Genomic DNA, 25,963 nt, shown 5'->3' on the forward strand with positions numbered 1-25,963 from the left:
TTGATTTTTGATTTTAATTTCGACAAAAATGTCTTAACATTTAACAGTAAGGATATGAAGGTTAAGGATAATATTATAAATGCGAAAGTGTGTCTGTCTGTCTATCTGTCTGTCTGTTACCTCTTCATGTTCAAACCGCTGAACCGATTTTGGTGAAATTTGGCATGGAGATACTATGAGCTCCGGGAAAGGCCATACGATATTTTTTATCCCGGAAAATGTACGGTTCCCGCGCGATAAATTAATTTTGGCGCAACAGAGTTGCGGGCATCATCTAGTATATCTATACTAATATTATAATTCTGCAGTTTGTTTGTTTGTTTGTTTGAACGCGCTAATCTCAGGAAGTACTGGTCCGATTTGAAAAAATTCTTTTACTGTTAGATAGCCTATTTACCGAGGAAGGCTATAGGCTATATTTTATCTCGCTAAGACTAATAGGAGCGGAGAAATAGAGGAAAATGTGGAAAAAACGGGAGAAATTATATGAAAGGACTTATTTGAACGCGCTAATCTCAGGAACTGATGGTCCGATTTGAAAAATTCTTTCAGTGTTAGATACCCCATTGATTGAGAAAGGCTATAGGCTATATTTTAGCACGATAAGTCTAATAGGAGCGAAGAAATAGAGGAAATTGTGGAAAAAATGGGGGAAATCATATGAAAGGGCTTATTTGAACGCGCTAATCTCAGAAACTACTGGTCCGATTTGAAAAATTCTTTCAATTTTAGATAGCTCATTTATTGACGAAGGCCATAGGTTATTTTTTATCACGCTGAAACTAATAAAAGCGAAGAAATAGAGGAAAATATGGAAAAATCGGGGGAAATTATATGAAAGGGCTTATTTGAACGCGCTAATCTCAGGAACTACTGATCCGATTTGAAAAATTCTTTCAGTGTTAGGTAGCCCATTTATTGAGGAAGGCAATAGGCTATATTTTATCACGCTAAGACTAAAAGGAGCGCAGAAATAGAGGAAAATGTGGGAAAAACGGGGGAAATGATCTTAAGAACTACTGGAGCAATTTTTATGTTATTTGGCAAACATGAAGAATAGACCACGTGAAGGGACATAGGCTATTTTTCGCGGTACAATGTACGGTTGCGTGAAATTCCTAAATTACGCAAACGAAGCCGCGCGCAACATCTTTAAGTAATAAAATCGTAGGAAATTCAATTCTGTACATTGAATATTTTTGTATAATAAATAATACTTGGGATGTGTCATGTGATCTACTATGCTAACGCGGACGAAGTCGCGGGCAACAGCTAGTTATATTATATTATGCAAAAATAAAACCCCTATTTTATGTACTAAACCCTTAAATAGCTGATTGTTGTATCATAAATTTCCAATTTAATTTAGATTGAATAAATATTTAACGACCTCAACCCGAAAATGGGTGTACACATTCTAAAATTAACCTGAAATTAGCCAACACGATATGTGCCCAGCCCTTGAAGTAAACATGACATTGTAACGCAAAATTGTGAATGTATATTTAGGGAAGTAGGTCTACTCTACCTATTTAATGCAATATGGAATACTAGGAACCGTACATTTTCCGGGATAAAAAGTATATTATGTCCTTTGCCGGGACTCAAAGTATCTCCTTACGAAATTTCAGCGAAATCGGTTCAGTGAATTGGTTGTAAAGAGGTAACAGACAGACAGACACACTTTCACATTTATAATTTTACTAGATGACGCGGACGCCCACAACTCCGTTGCGCCAAAATTAGTTTATCGGGATTACATTTTTCCGGGATAAAAACTATCCTGTCCTTTCTCGGGACTCAAAGTATCTCCATGCCAAAGACCTATGGGGGATTTTGTATGGACCCCGTCCCCACCCTTCAACAGTCATGGGATGCGTCTCGATTTGGTCACTGGGACCCAGAAAAGCTTAACTACCAGTGTCAGTTTCAAAATCAATTGGGTTTATTAAAAAAATAAACTTTTCTCCGAAAAAAAAGGTGTTTATTTTTTAACAAAAAAATCTCTTTTTTTCTCTTTTTTCTACAAACAAAAAGCATATCAGGGTTCCGTAGTCAACAAGGAACCCTTATAGTTTCGGTCTGTCCATCCGTCTGTGTGTCTGTCTGTCTGTCCGTGGTTTTTCTCAGAGACTATAGGGCCTTCAAAGCTGTAATTCGGCATGTATGCATATTATCTTAATGATGGCGACAAAATGGTATATAAAATCTTTTTTTTTTTTATGGTAATGTGGTTTTATGGTAAAATAATGTATGGTAAAAAATAAACTTTTCTCCGAAAAAAAAGGTGTTTATTTTTTAACAAAAAAATCTCTTTTTTTCTCTTTTTTCTACAAACAAAAAGCATATCAGTATAGTTTCGGTCTGTCCATCCGTCTGTGTGTCTGTCTGTCTGTCCGTGGTTTTTCTCAGAGACTATAGGGCCTTCAAAGCTGTAATTCGGCATGTATGCATATTATCTTAATGATGGCGACAAAATGGTATATAAAATCTTTTTTTTTTATGGTACCTCCCCATACACATCAAGCGGGGGTGATTTTTTTCCGCGTCCATCCTATCGTGTGGGGTGTCGTTGGGTACGTTTTTAAAAAATATTATTCAGAGTATTCAAAGGTCATTTTCCGATTTAGGGATCCACTTGTGAAATATGAAGTTTAAAAGTGGAAAAAAATCATTAGAGTCCAGTATCCCCCCTTCCACTAGCTCAAATTGTTTTAGCTCCGGTTGAAGGCTCAGATTTAGCTGTTTAGCTCAGCTTGCTTCTGGAAATGTAGAAAAATTCGTGGGAGATATTAAGTATGCTGAATTTAAAGGAAAACTATCACGGCTAAGAAAACTTCATAAATAAGTAATTGAGTAAAAGTCAATAAACTAAAAAAATGTATTCGAATAAGTATAAAGAAACTTTTCGTTCAAATTCTTTTGAACGTAACTGAGATGGTGTTGATGGTATGTAGTGAAAAACACGTTACAAATGTACATTCATTGACGATACAAAAATTCAAACAAAAAAAAAATTTAGTTACCCTTTTCCCTTCCCTATCCTCTCCTATTTCCTTCCCTACCCTATTCCCTCTTAAAGGGCCGCCAACGCACCTGCAGCTCTTCTGATGCTGCAAGTGTCGGGCGACGGAAGTTGCTTTCCATCAGGTGACCCGTTTGCTCGTTTTCCCCCTTTTGCCCATATAACAGCCCTTTAGTTTTTATCGGGGGTTAAAAACACAATGTACTTATCATGTTTTTATAACTCACTTTTCATCAAGACTATGACTACTAAACTGCAAGTTTCAAAGTTAGTCATTGATGATGATGACAGTAAGACTCGATATTTCAGTAAATATACGGGACATTAACTTATCATCTACAAAGAATGCCAGAAACACGCACGAGAGCTTGGGAAGTAGTTAACACTTGTTCTTTCTTTTGTTGTTTATAATGGCCGTGGATTTGTTTTTGCCTAGTTCTTGACTGGAGTATTCGAGTGAGTTATATTAGTGAATAGAACGGAAAAGACAAAGTTCCAGTAGCTCTACCATGAGTTTAAAGCTAAGTATTTTTCGATACTCGATACCGACTACCGTAAATTTTTAGTATGGCAAATTTTACAGCGCCTCTAGCGGTTATTTGCGGAACTAAAAACGCCATACTAAATATTTACATAGTCGGTATCGAGTATCGATAAAATATACTTTAGCTTTAAACTCATGGTAGAGCTACTGCACTGGTCAAGTAGTAACTCATAGACATTATATTATCAATTTTGTAAGGTTCAAGCATTTATGCACTTTACTTTAAAAAATTTAAAGGTTATTTTCAAGTGCGTTGATAAAATACTCTCCACTCCGTTCTGTCTGCCTCTGCACTAACCCTTAAGGCAGCTTAAGATTAGGTAGTCTCAGGCAGTAAATAGAAGTCAGGCATTAAATAGAAGTAGGTATATCTCTGGGTGTTAACAGGGTGTGACATTTACCAGACGGTAGACGGCCATGTAGCCCGCTAGACACGGAAATTCAATTTATAGAAAATACGGAAAATCGACTTCGTGTTACATCAATTTGCCGGCTATGTTTTAAACGACTTCAAAAAAAGGAGGTTATCAATTCGACGCGTATGTTTGTAATATTTCCAGAACTGTCCAATTTTCGTATACGTTAGTCTATATCAGCGTCGCGTCTGAATAAATGTGCCAAATTTTAAAAGTGTATGTATGTATGTATGTTTTTATGTTTGTGTTCGCATATCTCTGGAAGTACCATACCGATTTCAGTAATTCTTATTTTGTTGTAGGTATTATACGTACTAGGTATTGTTCAACTTAGGGAATAGTGCAAGTATCATCAAAATCGGTTCAGTAGTTTTGGTGGTAGGGAGTTTTAATTCTCAATTACAATTAAAATCGGTTTTATTAGTCGGTCGGTCTTTTTAAAATACAGTTATTTATAATCGATTTTAAATCGTGTTTTCTTTTAACAGAAAAAATGGATTTGTAACGAAGTAATCATTGGGTACTATAATTGATGAGTGTTTTTAAGATCTTTAGATATCAAAAATACGTTTTTTGGATGTTTCACACTCATAATAATAGTAATATGTATACATATTTCTCTGAAGATGTTTACCATATTCATAATATTCATTTTGCCTAAAAGAAATGTATCATAATACGATACTGTAATAACTAATATTATATTTATATTTTTAGGTAGTTAGTATAGGAAATATGTTGGGTCCTTTCGTACGTGGGAAAGCCATGCTTCGGCACGAATGAACCGGCTCGACCGGAGAAATACCGCGTTCTCACAGAAAACCGGCGTGAAACAGGGCTTGCGTTGTGTTTCGCCGAGTGAGTGAGTTTACCGGAGGCCCAATTCCCTACTCTTTTCCCTTCCCTACCCTCCCCTATTCCCTTCCCATCCCTTTCCTCCCCTATTACCCTATTCCCTCTTAAAAGGCCGGCAACGCACCTGCAGCTCTTCTGATGCTGCGAGTGTCCATGGGCGACGGAAGTTGCTTTCGGTGACCGTGACCCGTTGACCCGTTTGCTCGTTTGCCCCCTTATTTCATAAAAAAAAAACTGATCTTTATTACATTAATATCAGAATGAATTGGAACAGAGTATTACATCATAAATACAATTGTTCGAACTAAATCACTTTAGCAGCGTAAGGAAAATGTCCACCAAGTTATCTCATAGTCGCCCACTAAATTCCGAATTTTATCCGTTCACTGCTTTTCTACCCTTACATGACCTTTACGTCGACAGCATAAGGATTATTTTTGACTTGAAGAAAGCTGACTATACCTAGGGGTGGGAAGATATAAAATATTTTGTAAGATAAGAGCAATAAATTCATGGCGTATCCCTTACTCGTATATTTGGGGTACATCAACGGATTAAATAGCCAATTTATTGAGGCTCGGAATTATGTTGAACAACATTCTTTGTGATTACACCAATTCTCGTTCTGTTACATAACAGAACTAGAATTTGTGTAAGGTGGAGCATTACTTTCACTTTGCAGTAATGTAATATCCACATATTATCCACATAAAAATACACTGAAATATACTAAGCTTGTCCTAAATATTTACCGCTATTAGACAAATCTATATATATAAAACTCAAAGGTTGACTGACTGACTGATTGACATAGTGATCTATCAACGCACATCCCAAACCACTGGACGGATCGGGCTGAAATTTGGCATGCAGGTAGATGTTATGACGTAGGCATCCGCTAAGAAAGGATTTTGATAAATTCCAACCCCAAGGGGTTCAAATAGGGGATGAAAGTTTGTATATTATAATAATACTTTTTAACGCGAGCGAAGCCGAAAATATTGACCAAGAACAAAGAATACAGACAAAAAGTATTTTTTAAATTTAGAGAAATAAAAGAGAAATACCAAAATAAATAGGATTCAAACGTTCGTAATCTAAAATTTAAATCGTTGATAGCCAGCTACGGATATTACTAAGAAAAGGGAAAACATTTTTGCCGCCTAAAATCAAGGGTGAAATTACCTGTCTATCCATCTTGTTCCGGTAAATGTACGGAATTATTTTAAAGCAACAGGCCGATAAATACGCAGTAAGTGTGGCGTTTTATACGATTCTTTAGTTCCGGGATTAATAGCCGCTCTATTTTATTGCGTACCTTATATCTACTTAACACTAGTCTTGCAACTTTCAAAATATGCTTTATTTTGAACTATTATATTTTATTCATTATGAATAAATTGTAGCAGCAAATCGACTTAAAGACATATTGTAATGTATACGAGTTTGAGAAAAGACACTACTTGAGTTCAATCACATCACACTAAGCATATTATGAAGACGAAAGTTTGCGTGTGAATTTTTTTATTTGTAACTTCATTACGCAAAAACTTCACAAAGTTTTTTTTTATTTGGCATTATAATAGTTTAGGCTGCAGATTAATTAAGCTACGTTTTATTCCAGAAAGTACAGTATTCCTTTGGAACACCAAAACGCGGTCGGTGCGATGAACAAAATTGCAGATAAAACACTTTCAAAACTAATATTATGAATGTAGATAACGTAAAATTTTAAATGGATTACCTGTCTCTCTCCCTGTTCAGCTAAGTCCACTTTATTGCCGACCACTACTATTGGAACTGCCGTGCTCTCTTTTGTCTCATGTATCTGATCCCTGAGTGTTCTCACTTCAGCAAAACTTTCCGCGTCCGTTATATCATACACCAGGATAAAGGCATCAGCTGACTGCATGGACAGCACCCTCATGGCAGGAAACTCGTAGGCCCCAGACGTGTCTAGGATATCTAGGGTTAGTCTAACGCCTGCGACGTTGAAATCTCCGTGGTGCATCTCCTCAATCGTCCTCTTGTATTTAGGGGAGAATGTGTTGTAAAGGAACTGGGTTATTAGCGACGATTTGCCGACTTTTGCCGCGCCGAGCACCACTATTTTGTGTCTAACCGCGCTATTCACTAGGTTTGTGCTGCTAGCGATTGTGTCCGTTCTTTCAGTTCTGTAACAAAGAATTGATTGACTTTAGTGTGTGTACAAACTTATTGTGGTAGAAATAAATATTTGTTAAGCAGCGAAAACTCAAAAACACTTCTACGTCGTAGGTTACACGGTCAATCTGGCATCCGTTCAGTCCATCAAATTTGATGGCTAAAAAGTACGTAATAGAAAAAATATCACCAGTCCATCAATACGCGGGTTAGGCGTTCAGTTTCGCGTCAATCGCGTCAGATTGATAGATCCGATGGAATGAGCAACTGAACGTGTAACCTTCGTCTTATTGTTCTTTGCTACTACTAGTATAATTGTTTACCAAACACACTTTCGATTTTATAATAATAATAATTAATATTAATATACAGACATGATAATATATAGACAATAATGTAGACACAAAAATTCAAAGCATGAAATATGATGTGATGAGGCTAAACTTGAGAGGGTTATATCGTACTCGTGATAAAACTACTCTTTTCTCAAATCAGAAATTCAATCCTGAAAACCCAAATAAGATTAATGCTGAGCAAAATCAGATAAAATATTTAATATCGCAAAATACACCGTATGTAAACCAATATCTCCACGCCCTAACTATTAGCGTAGTTACGCATAAATTAATATGTAACAGGAGCACCTGTTATTATTATTAATTAATTTAATCACGATGCAGCGCCGCTACTTAATTTTCCTAATTTGTAAGCGAGCTTGTTATTTAGAAGTTTGAGCGCCGTGAGAACTTGGCGCAAAAGCATTTTGGTATATAAGGGTGAAGCCAAACGAGTGTAATTTTGTGAGTCATGATTTGTATGAAAATATATTTACGCGGCAGAAATTCTGCGACTCACGACTCACTAAATTACCCTCGTTTGGCTTTACCCTTACTAACCAGCTGATTCGTATGAGCAAAATAAAATCCCGCAGGAACTATAAAATGTATCCTATGTTGGTCTCCGTGCTTCACCCTATATCCGCTAAATTTTCATCAAACCTAACCACGCATAGAGACAGACATCGAGAATTTGATAATAATATTATATTTAAGTACAGGTACCTAATAAGAAGAAAACCAACACTTTATTGGGAAGCCTTAAATTTTATGAAAATCTACATTACCTAATAAAATAACCTTTACTTAGTAACTTTTTAGTAATCTGTGATACAGTTAAGTAAGTACCTACAATCTACATATTAAATTATACCTATTCCATTTCTTGTGCATTTTTATCTACGTACAAAGTGATATAAAATTGACGTACCTACTACGAATAATAAAAACTATCATAAATCGGAAATTGGCCAATCAAAATCCACGTCGAACATATCTTTGACGTGGAATGATTTCTGTAAGCCATCTTCTTCAATTTTGTTGGCGGTAATCTTTTTTAGAATTTCCAGAAAAACGCTTTAATTGTAGACAAAATTTTGCCATACTTCGGCGAGACATAAAATGTGTTTAATATTCTCAGAACGATTTCAGCTCTCATCTTTTAATATTGTATTGTGGTTTACATAATTGTATAAACCTGCCATATATTCATTATAGATTATACATGCCATACCAAATAACCAAATCAGCTGTTTTTGTTACTAGTAATTTCATAAAAATGGACGCAACCATTTTGATTAACGATATTGAAAGCCATTCTTGCAATTGATAGTAAAAATTTACGAGGCAAAGTTTGCTTCAGTTATTTGGCAATTGCCCCAGTGTGCACGCATAGGGGAGCGAGCGCCTTCCTGTATTTTATGGATTTCATGAGTTATTTCCGTAAATAGATAAATCCATATCCATACCAATCTTTGCTAATATTAAAACGTGTAAAATTTTTGACGTGGGAGAGCCATGCTTCGGCACGAATGGGCTGGCTCGACCGGAGAAATACCACGGGCTCACAGAAAATCGGCGTGAAACGGCGCTTGCGCTGTGTTTATCCGAGTGAGTGAGTTTCCCGGAGGCCCAATCCCTTACCCTTTTCCCTTCCCTACCCTCCCCGACTACCCTATTCCCTCTTAAAAGGCCGTCAACGCACCTGCAGCTCTTCTGATGCTGCGAGTGTCCATGGGCGACGGAAGTTGCTTTCCATCAGGTGACCCGTTTGCTCATCGCGAAAATGTGTCTGTCGTATAAGCTTGTTTTGCAACTTGAAACAGCAAAGCGTAACTTTGCTTTAATTTCAGTTTATTTCAAAGAATTATTAGATAAAGTAATGAAGACTGGCTTGTACGATCTAGCAAAATTTTATTTTCCTTGTACAAAGTTGATGAGAATTTAAATCGTATCCATTTACTCATATTTATATAATCTAAGATGAGTTTGCTGTTGACAAAATATTATATGTTTGTTTACAAAATGAATCACATTCTGTAGGTCTGTTTAAGAAGGATAAATAAGGAAAACGAAACATATAAAATGCGAATGTTCCAGATTATGTATTACTAGGATGATGATGGTTCAAGTTCGGTCAACCAATAAGCTACGTATTATCACGCCATCATCTACTTTTGGTGCTGTATAGCCTTCACGCCGGCCGGCTAGCTAGTAAGTATATAAGCAAGCACGCTGTAGTGGAGGTAAGCTAGATAGACAAACAGCCGAAGGAGCGTCTGCTTTCTAGATATTTGTCTGTTAGAGAGAAGAGAAGATTATGCAAATGAAGACACGTCCGGCGTTACGATGGACCAACGAGCTTAAGATAATATCCTCACTAATATTATAAACTAGCTGTGCCCCGCGGTGCTACCCGCGGTTTAAGTGATATATCATAAAAGACTATGAAAAGTACCAATAATAGGGTCAAAACGGGATGAGACATGGTTCTATAACGGTTTATGGTAGTAATGATGATTAAGATGAAGGTAATTTGCATAGTAGCATATGCTTACCGCTCTTTAAACAACGTCGAAACTCCCAAACTTGTATCTATAAAGAATCAGGATTTCTCTCAGCACCTTCCGAACCATGGTATACCTTGATGCAAAATCTTACTTGTTGGTAGCATATGCTTAGAATACTGCTCACGAAACCGAAGTCACCACATATTTCCATATAAATGAGGAGTTCCCTCGATTACTTATGGATCTCTTCATCAGGTCACCACTTTTATTAATATGGAACCAAATTGGAATGATAACCTAACTTACACCAAAAGAAAAATTTTGAAAATCGGTTTACAACGGCGGAGTAATCGTTGAAGATAAAAAAACGAACATAACACCTCCTCCATTTCGAAAGTCGGTTAATATTGTAGCCTATGTGTTAGTCTGATGTATAAGCTATATTATTGTAAAGTTTCATTAAAATCCGTTGAGTAGTTTTTGCGTGAAAGAGTAACAAACATCCATACATCCATATATCCAAACAAACTGTCACCTTTATTAACTTCATATTTGCCGTTTGAATTTTTTAGGTAAATTTTGAACTAAGATAAGTAAAAAAAAAAAGGATTTTGGTGCGATCTCGGTAACGCGGCAAATGTATTGTCAAGGTCGTTTGCTCAGGGGATGGCCTTAAATTCGATACCGGTGTGCCACTGGTAACGCCTCCGTGGTCTAGTGGTTAGAGCGTCGCTCTCGACTCCGGAGGTCGTGGGTTCGATCCCGCGTTGGAAACATGTTATTTCCAAGTTTGGTTAGGACAATGCAGGCTGATCACCTGATTGTCTGACAAGTAAGATGATCCATGCGTCAGATGGGCATGTAAAAAGTCGGTCCTGCGCCTGATCTCTCGCCAGTCGTGTCGGTCTTCCGTCCCACTGGGTTATGAGAGTAAAAGAAATAGAGAGTGCTCTTGTGTACTGCGCACACACTTGGGCACTATAAAATTACTCCTGCGTACCTGGCCTGGTTTCAATGAAACCGGCCACCGTCACCGAAACCGGTGTGGGGAGTATCACTGGTGAATGGTGATACAAGTGTGACGTTTATGAACGTCAATATATTGGTCATATTTTGGAACAAATCAACAGAATGGCGTCGATTCATGACGTCATAACCACTGGCTTGTATACTGTGTAATATTTCGGAACACACTCTTCAGATCGTAACGTTTGGTTTGGCAAACATACTCCCATGATGATACTATTTCAATAAATCGTACCAAAATATATTTGTAAGCGACATCTTTGGCTTTGCAATCCTTTTCCCTCAAGATAAGCCTTTTCCCTAAGTTTTCCCGCCATTTACATTTTCTCAATTGGTGTATTTTTGGGACATGTTTCGAGAGTTACTTTCTGAAAAAAAAAAACATGAATTTATATTCATCTTAGTTTAAAAAAATACATCTTGTTTTATTCGTTTTTATTATTCGTAGTGTTTTATCAAAAACAATAAAATAATTTTCATTTAATGGTTTCGAATACATTGTTTGCTGGTGCGTGTTACAATTTGACTTTCTACCAAAATTCTAAATGAAATTTAACTAATGATTATTAAATTTGGTGATCATTAAAACAATAATCTCTCTGAATGTAGCCGCAAGTCTAAGGTGCCAATTATTATTTGAGGCAGGCCAACGATTGGATTTTGCCCTATTATTAATTACATAGTTGCTGCTTGGATACCTAATAATATTATGGTAGACTGGAACTCAATTGTAAACGGGCAATAGGCATGAAAATGTAATACTCACTCCCTCCCTTATGTAAATAACTATGTGCCCACCTAACTAGAGTTGATTTCCATAGAATTATAATATCAAAGTTAGAATCAAATTATAGACTTCGTCGGGAAAAGTTTCGGCATGAATAAGAAAGGGTGTATGTGTTATGTTATTGATGTTATGAATATAAAAGTAAATTGAAACTTCTTTAGGTGCTTTGATAGTGAAACAAGGTTGAGTCGTGACTCTCGGCCTAACTTTAGGACATAATATTATCAGATAGAGAAGGGTCACGCGGTCAAACGTTCAAGCGGTCAGTTTTTCGTTTTTTGTGTCGTTACATTACGTTTTACAGAAGCGGGAGGAGGCGTTCTGACCGCGTCAGAATTGCTTCTGTGTGATTGACCGCTTGAAATGCGAACGCAGAACCCTTGAACGCGTGACCGCTCTCTTTCTGATTTCCTTTGTATTTCATGTGATGACATGATGCATCCCCAAATAAAATTTGGGGATGCATCATGTCAGACACACTGTCTACGACAATATATTGTTAAATACTTAATGCTCGTACTTATGTATTTATAGGAAACAATTATGTGCTCAGAATTATTGATGTATAAGACCAATATTAAATAATTGAAGAAAGACTATGTCTACACACAGTCATATATTATATTTTGTAGACGTTCTACACGGTATATTACTTATTCTTACTTATACTTTGCGTTTCATGGCTATCGTTAAAATTCGAAACAAAATTTGCAACTCAATCAATAAATAATCGGCCAAATGCGAGTCGGACACGCGCACGAAGAGTTCCGTACCATTACAGAGCAAAAATTGGCCGAAACTTGTGTTTTTGTATGGGAGCCCGTCTTAAATATTAACATTATTTTAATTTTATAATTAATAAAGTACAGATCTAATTGAAGATTTAGTGAGAATTTCAAGTGCCTACCTGTAATTGCTATTATTGATTACGAGCAAAAAAGGCCAAAATCACGTTTGTTGTGTCTCCCATACAACAAACGTGTTTTTTTTTCCTTTTAAAATATTATTTTATTGTTATAGCAGCAACAGATATACATAACCTGTAAAAATTCAGAAGCCTAGCTATAGTGGTTCTTGAGATACAGCCTGGAGACAGACAGACAACGAAGTCTTAATAATAGGGTCCCGTTTTTACTCTTTGGGTACGGAACCCTAAAAATGAGCCGCATATTTTATTGATACTTGTCTTCTAATCAGGGATTTGTTAGGTCTATTTTAACGATTTCGCTTACGATGTCGTCGGAAAAAACCTAGTTAATATGTTGGTTCCAGTCCCCGGTCACTAATAACGTCTCCCGCCTCATTTCGCACCGAAACAATTTAGATAATCTTGCAAAAGTCCGCCCTCGCCTAAATAGATTTGTTACTGCAGTGGTCAAAGCCGGCGCCGTCTTTTCGTATCATCCCAAGATTAATTGTACTCGAAAATACATTGTGTTGTAGCAAATTGTTGTAGAAATTGTTATTTTGACTTTGAAAAGATAACGTCCATATTAATATTATAAATGCGAAAATTTATCTGGCTCTGTCCGTCTGTCTGTTACCTTATCATCACCACTAAACTGATTTTGCTGTTTGGTATGGAGACTTTGCTGTTTTTAGTACGGAGACTTTGAGTCCCTAGAAAGGACATAGATTACTTTTTATCCCGGTAAATGTACGATTTCCATATGTTAAACAATTTTTGGCACAACAGAGTTGCAGGCGTTATCTAGTATAATATTATTATACATTACATAAGTGGCGACATGTCTAGGGTTATGATAATTCAATTTAGCAGTGCTTGGTTAATCGCCCGTGTATTAGTCAATAGATGTAACGATAATAATAATATTATGACGCTTGTCATTAGCTTGTAAACGGCTTAAGGCGGGGATTAATCTCAATCAAAAACGATAACCTTGCACACAACCAAAGACCAAGCGTATACGCATCGCAATAAGATTCATTTTAGCTTAGCATAAAACTATAGGTTCTCGGGCGGATCTTCTCTATTTTTCATGTTTTTTTTAAAATATCTTTAGAAAGAAATATTAAGAAACAAAATTGTTCGGTTAAAGAATTTCTAATATAGATTTACTAACAATTTATTCAAATAAAATGTACAATTATCCTAGTTAATACTTATATTTCGATGAAATAGAGTTTTTTCGGAGGTAAGTTTGTAAATTAATTACAGCCTTAGTATTAAGTTTTATTAAAATGTTTATGGTTTAAGGTATTTTGAATATTGTGCTTTATATCTCATATTTTTTAACACTTCGTTATTATATTGGAACTAGGTAAACCGAGAGTCACGGAATAACAAATTGGGGTTTATCCTCGCCTTAATAATGATGACCAAAATGTACTCACCCTACATGCACTTTTGAATTCTCACCAGCACTCAGTTGGACAGCTTACAAGTGACGGGATACTGCTAAATCTTATTATTTTATGCTCTAATATCGTCCTATATACGTCACCAGGTGGTTCATATGACCCATCCATTTTCGACATGGGCCTGTAGTCTAAGAGTTATATCTGGTCGACGTGAAATTATATTCTGTTCTTGGTAGACTCTGATTTTAATTCGTACGAAATTGGCGTAGCGTAGCAAAAAAATATTATCTCAAAAATGTCTACGTATAATTATTTGTGTTTTCTCAGCTTGTGCTGGTGGTCCAAATCCCGCCTCGAAGCCTTTAGGGAGAGGATACTGCGGCTTTATTATTCTTCTTTCCGATCTATTAAAATGCTAATTCTCAAAACTTTGGATTTGATTAAATGGACCCATGTATTTTTTATCTATGCCTATACGATAAATTGATATACCAATGTCCATATATTTATATGGCTATACAATATTATAATATACAGTTCCAGTATATAAATTGTGTCATGCGAAGCGAGCAGTGAATAGTTGGAAGTTGGGGGTTGTTGGAGAGGAGCTACTTGCGCAAATTACTTCGGAAACTTTAACAATGTCTCCTGCAGTCCTCTTTAGCAGCATCATTATGTTCACGATTATTTTTGTACGCAATTTATTGTTCATTTGACAAAACCGTACATTTTCTAGGTTACTACTTCCTTTCCAGGGACTCAAAGTATCTCCGTACCAAATTTCAGCGAAATCGATTCAGCGGTTTGGGCGTGTAGAAGTTACAGACAGACACACTTTCGCTTATATAATATTAGTAAGGATCTAGAAATTACTTGAAAATATAAATGCAAAGCTCTGCCTAGCCTGTTGTTGCTAAAACCAATAAACCAATTTTGATGAAGCTTGGTGTGCAGATAAGTGCTTTAAGTTCAAGATAATATGCATAGAATAGTTTTTGTCACAGTAATAAGAATACTTACTTTGTGGAACTAATGAACTATGTTGTTGAGACACTTACACTTCTTTTGTATAGTATTTCAATGGTCTATCAGCCAACAAACCTGTTACACGTTAATAATCGGTCAAGTGCGAGTCAGACTCGCGCACGAAGGGTTCCATACCAATATAGAGCAAAAAAAAAACAAAAAATGAGAATTTTTGTAATGTTTAATTTTTATTTTATTTCATATTATTATTAACTTTTAAAGTAGACATATAATTAAGGTCTTGGTGAAAATATCAAGTTCCTGACTGTTGCCATTATTGATATCGAGCAAAAAAGGCCAAAAAAATCAAGTTTGTTGTATGGGAGCCTTCCTTAAATAAAAATTTTATTTTGTTTTTAGTATTTGTTGCTATAGCGGCATTAGATATACACAATCTGTGAAAATTTCAGAAGCTTAGCTATAGCGGTTGTTGAGTTACAGCCTGAAAAGATGAACAGACATCGAAATCTTAGTAATAGGATCCCGTTTTTACCCTTTGGGTACGGAACCCTAATAAAAAAAACAATACCAGTGTTTCCGCAAAATGTTATTCAACTTTCTTTTAGCTTTATAAACTCTTAATACGTTCGCCGTTTTGGTCGGAAAGTCGTTGAACGTGGAAATTTCTGGATCCCAGTACTTTAGCGTTCCATTTCCCCGTCATTTAATCCGTGATTACATCGCTTTGGCAGGATATAGATGGGTGTGTACTTATCCAGAAATTTACCTTATTTGAATACGGAATTATATTAAGGAAAATACTTACTTTCACTTTTTAGGGTTCCGTAGTCAACAAGGAACCCTTATAGTTTCGGTCTGTCCGTCCGTCTGTCTGTCCGTCCGTCCGTCTGTCCGCGGTTTTTCTCAGAGATTATAGGATCTACAAAACTGTAATTTGGCATGAATGCACGTAATTATTAATGATGCCGATAAAATGGTTCATGAAATCTTAAAAAAAATATTGATTCCTATACATCAAGCGGGGATGAATTTTTTTTTCGCGTCCACCCCATCGTGTGGGGTGTCGTTGGATAGGTTTTTTAATAATATTATTGAGTATTTATAGGTAATTTTTCGATTTATAAAATACAATATTCCGTTTGTAAAATATTAAGTTTTAAGGTGGAAAAAATAGTTAGAGTCCAGTCCCTTGGCCAGCTAAACGGTTGCTTCTGAAAATGTGAAAAAATTCACGGGAGTAGGAAATATGATGAATTTAAAAGGAAAACTATCACGGCTAAGAAGACTTCATAAATTTTTGAGTTATAGTCGATCATTTAAAAAAAATGTATTCGGCGAAGTATAAAGGAACTTTTCGTTCAAATTCTTTTGAACGTAACTGAGATAATGTTGTTAGTAGTGTAAGACACGTTATAAATGTAGGTACATTTGTTGCGCGTGGCCCGACACGCACTTGGCTGGTTTTTTTAACAATTGTGGTGGAAATTGTATTTGGAATGTAACATAATAGTTTATCCATAATTAATACTATAAATGCGATAAATGCAATGTTACATGATAATTAATTCTTACTTAATATTATAAACGCGAAATTGTATCTGTCTGTCTGTATGTCACCTCTTCACTACAGTGTCACAGTGTTACCACAGACCGACAAACTTTCGCATTTATAATATTAGTACAGATATTTTTGTTAATAAAGCCACACAACAATTTCGCAAAAAAAAAGCGATAATAATGCAAATATTTCGAGAGGCCTTGCCAAAAATAGGCTGAGTTTTTTCACCGAGTTTTAGATAAGCAACGGGGTCATTGGATGCTTATCTAATGTGGTTTAATTATATATTGAGGGAACAAAACGCCTATTTGTGTATTTATTTTCCCCGTTTTATCTGCAAAAATTCTTATTTTTATTTTACGATATCTACAGCTCAATTTTTCGATTAATTTTTATTCCTTTTCAGGTACAGCCTGGTACAGCGTCATGTAGTTTTTGTTATTGCATAATTTTATTAGCGAAAGTGTTTATTCAGTGTCTGTTTTATGGATTCCAACCAAAGTCCAGAAAATATGTAGTATAAAATTTAATAACGTTTAATTTTTTTTTATGAAATAAGGGGCTAAACGAGCAAACGGGTCACCTGATGGAAAGCAACTTCCGTCGCCCATGGACACTCGCAGCATCAGAAGAGCTGCAGGTGCGTTGCCGGCTTTTTAAGAGGGAATAGGATAATAGGGGAGGGTAGGGATGGGAAGGGAAGGAAATAGGGGATTGGGCCTCCTGTTTCACGCCGGTTTTCTGTGAGAACGTGGTATTTCTCCGGTCGAGTCAGCCCATTCATGCCAAAGCATGGCTCTCTCACGTCTTAAGAGGATTCCACACCGCCGTTTTGCCATACAAACGCTGTCCCCTGTTTCCTCCCTGGATAATGCCGGTAGAGTTATGATTTTTTTCCTGAATATCTATGGCCACTATTAGCATGTCCCTATGTTTTCTTTTTTTTTTTTCATAATTTAATAATTAAAAAAGATAAGAACGTCCAAACACCCAAAAAATGGCCAGATTTTCCTCAGTGTTCAAACACCCAGAACACACAAAACTGGCTAGAATATACAAAAAAAAAAAACAAAAACATAGGAACAGAGCTCAAGCCTTGATTTAATTCTTAATGAAAAAATTACTTAAATCGGTTAAGTTTTGGGGAAGGAATCAGCGGACAACGAATCGAAGATTTTCTGTTTTTTTATTAGAACTTTTGTTGTGTTGTCTCTATCGCGCTCTGCGGTGGGAGACTTGAGATTGGTGAGACAGCAATACATTTTCAAATACCTATTTTCAATTTCTCTCGCCCCTGGTGTATCCTCTTAATAATAAATCTTTAACTTTGTAAGGAAATTTATAAAAAATTAATATTATTCTATAACTTGATATTATAGAATAATATTACTTTTTTATTATATTTATAGCTCAACTATCCCTTGTCCTTCTCGAAGACTCAAATTATATCCATACCAAATTTCATTAAATGGATTCAGAGGTTTATACGTAATTAAAATGTAAGAAACATAATAATATTATACTTTTGCATTTACAATTTTAGCATAAACAGAGTTTCTCACATGGCCATTTTGTAAAACCGCCATGTTAGGAAATTCCACAAATGGCAGCTGCAATTAAGCGAAGAGGTTAGTAACCATCAAACCTTTATTGTAACATTCCAACGTTATCTTTTCATCGTATTTAAAGCGAACATTAACTGAAAACCATCTTTTAACGTGGGTCGGGGCGCACATTGTACAAATATAATTTATTTCTACATTTTAAGAAGACCCGAGTAAATATAATCAGTAGAAGAATTTTTATCAAAACTCCAGATGAAGCCAAGGGCTGTGTAAACCTTCCATCAATTCTCTCGATTGAGTAATGAACTTTGAATATTTGATAAATCATTGTAGGTATAGAGATAAAATTGGAACCCTAAATTAACAAAAACGCTCGAAATTAAATTGGCTAAAAAATTTTAAAAAGCTAACTCAAGAGATCTTGAGAAATAAATATTACAAAAGATGTGACTTATAGTATTGTTGACTTATCGAATGTAATAAACACATACGTACGTACGTACCGCGCGTACGGTTTGGCCGCTTTACCGCGATTTACCGCCTGCAATGTATTTTAAATTAGCGATGACACACCATGCCGAAATTCCGTCGCGTTAATATTGTATGCGTTTGACATTGCTGACGTAATCATGCGAAATTTCTGCCGCGGAACTTCGGCATAGTGTGTTTAGATACTTATTCAAAAAGCGGTGTGGACTGTGGTTGCGCTCGTTATTTACATACAATATATGCTCGTGATCTCGCGATGTATTCGCCAAACCGCACATCCAGCCTTAACTTTATAAAGAGGATGATGTGATTGTTTGAGTAGGTTCACTTTAAAACTGCAGGACGCATTTCGATTACTATCCCCGCGTTCCATTTGATGCTAAAAACCATCAAAACGCTCAAAATAGGAACATAGTTCCACATATTAAAATCTTATAGAAGAAAGCACTCACTAAGTCACACCAGCTTCGGTAGTTTAAATTTTATGAAATTTCTTCCCATAAATGTCACTTGAGGCAAGCTGCAATGTTTATATAACGTTGAGGTATAAGACGACATAGTATAAAAACTTAAAACACTAAACAGTACATGCGTGATTTCAGATAGCTTCAGAGAGCAGAATTATTCTGCATCACGGCTCGCGCGCCTAGAACTTGCATTGCTAGATTTTATTTGAAGAACTCAAGGCAAACAAGCACATTTGGATTGAATCCCTCAATTAAATAAAAAATAAAAAAAACAGCTGAGTTAGTCTACCGTTTATATTTAAGACGAGGTCAAGTCAGTATTGACGGACGTTGTTCGTAGAGTCAACATCCTGAGGATGCTCCGGTGTTGGGACGAAACGCGCGTCGAGGTTTTCAACTTGCATGGTGGTGAGGGGCCTTGCACGGATTTGCTAACATTATTGCTTGTGTGGTGGTGGTTTTTGCAGGTTCTTGCATGCGAGTGTACGCATAGGCAGTGTGGGAGAGGAGGGAGGTGCAGCTGTAAGCATGCCTATGCGTTCACGTGGCGTACACTCACTCATTTACTTACAGGTTGAGGTGTATTTCGCGGAATATTGCTAAAAATAATAACCTACTAAATTTTTATGTAAGAAATAAATTCCTTCCATTCGGGTGTCCCTTGACACCTCTCAAGTTTTTTTTAAATGAATTCATCAAGCCCCTCGTATTTAATAAACATCCATGACCCAGGAACTTTGAAAACTTTTTTGTTCCGTCGGCGGGATTCGAACCTGCGACCCCTGGCTTGAGCCACCAACAGCCCACCAACTGAGCCACAGAGGTCGTCGAAAGTGATACAGTAATGGGCGCCAGCGTCACTAGATTTGGACTGACACGTATAAATTGTAGCATGTTTTTAATTACAGTTCAAAATTTAGTATCGTTATAATATTATTAGTAATAATATAATTAATGCTGCTGCAATTTTTTATTTTCATACTCACCCAGACGAAAAAACGTCTTGCCTCATTTCGTTTCGTTTCAATGTTAAATTACCCTATGATATTAAATAATTGAAAATACCGCGGGCTGTACCATATTCACTTTTATCATTTTATTTACAAAAGCATTAAATTGGATTCGAACACAAAATATCTTATCATTTATCGCCAACAATATATCTATGTTCGCAGAAATGTCGCCTATCAGCCAATCACGACCGATCAATACGCTTTATCGTTATATCTTCAAACTTGCCCTCACCTACTGTATTGTTAACCAACTTTGATACTTGGAGGAAATTGCGCAAAGTTCGCGATATAAGTCTTGATACTCGTGTTTGCTTAAGTGAAATAAGGTTTATATATCCGCCCACTTTGAGTTTTAAAGCTTCAATATATTGTGTGGTTTTAAGTTGATTGTGTGTGCTTACTTTGTGTAGTTACAAGTCACCGTACATACATAATATGAGGTTTATTAATATACTGTTTATTATTTTTTATCTTTATTTTAAGTGTCTAAACATACTAGTCTTTTTTTTATGAAATAAGGGGGCAAACGAGCAAACGGGTCACCTGATGGTAAGCAACTTCCGTCGTCCATGGGCACTCGCAGCATCAGAGCTGCAGGTGCGTTGCCGGCCTTTTAAGAGGGAATAGGGTAATAGGGGAGTGTAGGGATGGGAAGGAATTAGGGGAGGGTAGGGAAGGGAATAAAGTAGGGGATTGGGCCTCCGGTAAACTCACTCACTCGGCGAAACACAGCGCTAACGCTGTTTCACGCCGGTTTTCTGTGAGAACGTGGTATTTCTCCGATCGAGCCGGCCCATTCGTGCCGAAGCATGGCTCTCCCACGTATATAATACTAGTCTGAAAAAACGCGAAATTCGGGGTGATTACGCCTGCAATGTATAATTTAAATTCCTGATAACACACCACGCCGACGCGTATTTTCGGCTTAATGTGTTTAGACTTAATACTAGATGACGCCTGCAACTCTGTTGCGCCAAAATTCGTTTATCGCGAGTGAACCGTAAATTTTTTCGAGATGAAAAGTATCTTTTTCCTTTCCCAGGACTCTATAAGGAAATTTTAGCAAAATCGGCTCAGCAGTTTTGACGAGGTCACAGACAGACACACTTTCGCATTTATAATATTATTACTTCATTAATTATATTTTCTATACAGTGAATAGAATCCGTTGATCGCGGCACGGTAACGGCTCGACCGATTTTGATGTGTGCAGAATAAAGTAAAGGATATAAACTACTTTCTGTGCGAAAAATATGGACGGCTTTATTTGACGCGTATGAAGTCGTGAAGAACACCCAGTAGGTATAATATTATATTTCTGTTGTTTTTCGGCTAACCCGAAAAATCAAACATCGTCCTTCTCTCTTCACACTCACGCCCGTCTTTCATATGCCAGGTGAAAAAGGACTTAGTTTTTATTTTTTATTTTTTATTAGTTTTTTCTCAATAACTCGATAAATATACAGCATTTTAAAAATCCACTAAGTCGATCTCTCAATGATAGAATCTTATACAATGTGTTCAGATATAATGCACGGTTATGGCAATAAATAAAAAATTCGTGAAAATTAGATGCATCTTTGTGATTTTTTTCTATTGAGAAAATTTTAAGATATCGTGTTTTAGCTGAGATCGAATTCTCGGGAATATAATGTAGTATCTAATTTTAGAAAATGAAACAATTCGGGGCTTATTTTCAAGTATAAAAATCAATTATAAAATCGACAATTTAGGGTTAGTCGCCCCCTTAATGCCGATCATTCTGGTTGGAATTATCAGTCCGAACAGAACGATTAGACTCTCATATGGGAGCTTTTAATCAATAGGTTTATTTAACAACGTTTTGCTGTTGATTACGTGATCAAATCACAAATTATTTCATGAAATTTACTCTTTTTCTTCGAAATGTAATTTGTCGTCATATTTCTCAATTTTGCCAAAATGTAAATTGCGATCATGTTATTTTCCGCTCTGGTTCTTACTAGAACCCTTTGATTTAAAGCTGTGAAATTACTTCTACGAACACACGGAATTAGTAAATGAGATGCTTTCTCAATATTTTGGTTTACGTTAAAAGTTTTCTTGGAAAATGTTAAAATTATTGTTTTAAAAAAAGTAAAAAATACCTAGATTTTAAGTTCCTGCCAATAAGTTTTTGAATATACTCGTAGCTAACATTGGTTGTATTTTAGCTATAATATTATTTTACAAAATAAAATTAAAATAGGTACTAACAATGTTTTACCGATTTTATAAAAAAAAACACCATTGCAACAAAATTATTATGTTTAAGATACTTCATACCTAGTGAAGACAGTTTGAATTTTATTAGCTCAAAAATAAGAGTTTTACATTGCAGCAAAACGAAACAATAATAAATATTATGATGCATTCATATTTTTTTATTGATCCGTGCTAAATTGCACTTTTTTACTAAATAATTATTGACATAGTTACCGCGGTGCTGGGTTGTCTAATTTTGGTTCTAATTTTGAATAGTTTACTTCAAATGCATCGTCTCGTCACGTTGCAATATGAGCTTTAATAAGAAATGTCCGTTAGAAAAATATTAATATCAAGATTAATTTCGAAATTGATAGTATCTATCGCAGAGGGGATCATAATAATGAAAACCATTTCCTTCTGACCGGCTTGCAGAGTCTAGTCCTTAATGGATTTGTTTGAAGTTGGAATAATAATATTATCCTTGCCTCTATTTATTTGATTATTTACTAATTTAGTTTAGCTATTTAGCTATGCAATATTAATGATAAAAGGGTTTTGGTCTGGTTGGTTAGAGTTTCGATATTATAATTTCACGAAACGGAATATATAACAAAATTTTACAGTTTATTTCATGAAACAGTAGTAAAACTTTCTCGTTCAAACCAGTCGTTTTCATATTTGATGCAGAAAAATAATACTATAATAAAAAGGACAATGCCCAAAAAGAACCCATAGTCGATTAAAATAATTTATGTACAGCAAAGTAGAGCATAAATAGTAGATTGAAAATATGTAATTCATTTTTTTCTAAACCATAACCGAAACCGATAATTTGAAAAAATAAATCTGAGATACAAGTATGGTATCTACTTCGAATCAACTAGTTATTTCCTTTGTTTTTGTGATTTTTCTCGTGAAAGCGATGTTGATAGACAATAATGTGCAATTAAATAGAAAAAAAAATCAGCCAAGTGCGAGTCGGACTCGCGCACGAAGGGTTCCGTACCGTTATAGAGCGAAAGTAGGGAAAAATTGTTTTTTGTATGGGAGCCCCCCTTAATTATTTTAATTTTGCGATTCAATATTAAAGTACACACATAATTGAAGATTTCCTAAAAAATCATGTGTCTACATAATATAGCCATTATAGAGTAGGAGCCAAAAAGGGTAAAAAATCACGTTTTTTGTATGGGAGCCTCCCTGGAATCTTAATTTTATTAAGTTTTTAGTATCTGTTGTTACTGTGGCATCAGATATACACAATCTGTGAAGATTTCAGAAGTTTAGCTATAGCAGTTCTTGAGTAATAGTGTCCCGTTTTTACCCTTTGGGTACGGAACCCTAAAAAAGTATGTCAAATATAATATATTTTAAGAATAAAGCGACGCATCTACAGTTCTTTCGGATTTTCAGACTCTAATTCGCGAATTCAAAATTATAGGCCTAGATTTGAACCTGGGGAAGTGTGAACTTTTTGTCCCTGATGATTGTGGGGATAGAGATGAGATAATATCCAGTTTCAAGGCCATCGCCCCAGAATTATCAGTGATTGAGAAGAGTGCACTTTTTCTCTTGGGTTCACCTGTTTTAGCCGATTCTTTTCCGGACTATATAAATGAAAAAACACGGAATTTTAGTGAAAGTTTAGATCGTCTTCTCCAAATTAACAGTCACATGGCATTTACTCTGATTCGATATTGTTTATTCGTTCCAAAATTTACGTATGCTTTGCGGTGTTGTCAGCTCTGGAAGTTCCCAGAACTTCTCCATAGCTTAGATGACACCCTAAAGCATACGCTTTCCACAATTTTAAACATAAAATTTGATGAACGTTCCTGGACCCAAGCTACACTACCAGTAAGGTTCGGTGGCCTGGGAATACGAAAAACATCGGACACAGCTTTACCGGCGTTCTTGTCCTCGGTCCACGCAAATCGCGCAGTAATAGCCAAAATCTTAGAGCCTTCATCTTGTCCATTCGTCATTCCCTTTGCGGACGAGGCCAAGGATGCCTGGGACATTGCTAGTGCCGGCAGCGAGGTTCCCAAGAACACATCTTCCCAAAGGCTCTGGGACGAGCCCATCTGCGAACTGGTGCGTAATAAACTGTTTAACACGTCTACCAGCGCCGTAGAACGGGCTCGACTTTTGGCCGTGGAGAGGTGGGAGTCGGGAGCTTGGCTGCAGGCACTGCCATCTAAAAACACAGGAACATTGCTGGACCGTAATACATTCCGTCTTGCCACTGCCCTGCGTCTTGGTGTCCCCTATGTCGTCCCCCATCAGTGTGTTTGCGGCGCGCGCGTTGACAGCTACGGTCACCACGGGTTGTGCTGCTCGCGAAGTGCCGGACGCTTTTCACGACATCACAGCCTGAATGACCTCATTCGTCGGGCTCTTGTCACTGCCGGCGTGCCAGCGATACTGGAGCCCTCCGGTTTGGCGCGCGACGATGGCAAGAGACCCGATGGAATGACCCTGGTGCCCTGGAATGTGGGTCGGGCCCTTATGTGGGACGCTACTTGTGTCGACACACTCGCCTCGTCCCATATTCAGAGCACCTCGAGCTGTGCGGGCGCAGCCGCAAACCAAGCAGAGAACCTCAAGCGGCGCAAATATGAGAACCTCAGCGGAGATCTTATATTTGAACCGTTTGGGGTGGAAACTCTAGGCGCATGGGGTCCGGGGGCACATAAGCTTTTTAGAGGAATATCTAAGAAGCTTGTTGAAGCCACCCGAGACCCCAGAGCTGGGAGCTACCTGGCACAGCGGATAGCAATTGCCATCCAACGTGGCAATGCTGTCAGCTTGCTGGGCACTCTGCCAGATGGGGACGACTTGGGCAAGTTTTTCTTTTTATAGTTTTATATTTAAAGTTTGTATATATAATATATCTGTATATTTTAGATAGTATTTTAGTGTTTACATTTCTATCATATATGGACAATAATATTATGAGAATAAACTAAATCACAAGTGGCTTCACTCTACATCCTCTATCGGTTGTATCACGGGGAGTGCTCTAAGAATTTGTTCGGAATCATACCACCTGCAACTTTTCGCCATCGCTCCACGCAAAAAATATACCATCCTCATCACTTTGATGAGTGGCAATCTTCCACCGTGCGTTTTTTGCGTAACTTTCTGCTGCGCACTGTAAAACTCTGAAATAAAACGACCTGCAAACCTTCAAAGGCCGGCAACGTACTTGCAGGCTGCAGCTCTTCTAATGTTGCGAGTGTCCATGGGCGACAGTATAGTTGCTTTCAATCAGGTGACCTGTTTGCTCGTTTGCCCCCTTATTTTATTTTAAAAAACGATCATATAACCGATATCGTGTACTTAATAATCCTAAAAAACAGTACATATTGTATACAGATTATTTTCTATACCAAACTAACATTCTATACTGTCAGATATAAAAGTGATAAATATTTCAACATTAAATTCATAAATACATAATTATAATACTGTACATCTGTATTAAAAATGTTTTTACTACGTACTAATCGCCAAACTATCGTTTGTAGCATCGCGTCGTCCTGAATATCATATAGATTCCTATAAGAGTCAATTAGTTACGATCGTTTTTAAAGTACTCGGTGATTGTTTAATCCATAAAGGACATTGTATTTGGGATACAGTATAAGTAGTCTACTATGCCACATATAAATG

At 36.6% G+C, this 25,963-nt stretch overlaps 1 protein-coding gene across 1 annotated transcript in view; it reads right to left on the minus strand.

The window, feature by feature from the left end:
* Window positions 1-25,963, minus strand: part of LOC121732015 (ras-related protein Rap-2b) — a 64,038-nt gene that overhangs the window by 12,968 nt on the left and 25,107 nt on the right. The window contains exon 2 of the mRNA XM_042121756.1: window positions 6,585-7,014. Coding sequence (XP_041977690.1) covers window positions 6,585-7,014 — 430 coding nt within the window. The remainder of the gene's footprint in view (window positions 1-6,584; window positions 7,015-25,963) is intronic.

Source organism: Aricia agestis, chromosome 11 (genome assembly GCF_905147365.1).
Source record: "Aricia agestis chromosome 11, ilAriAges1.1, whole genome shotgun sequence".
In the NCBI taxonomy this organism is placed as follows: domain Eukaryota; kingdom Metazoa; phylum Arthropoda; class Insecta; order Lepidoptera; family Lycaenidae; genus Aricia; species Aricia agestis.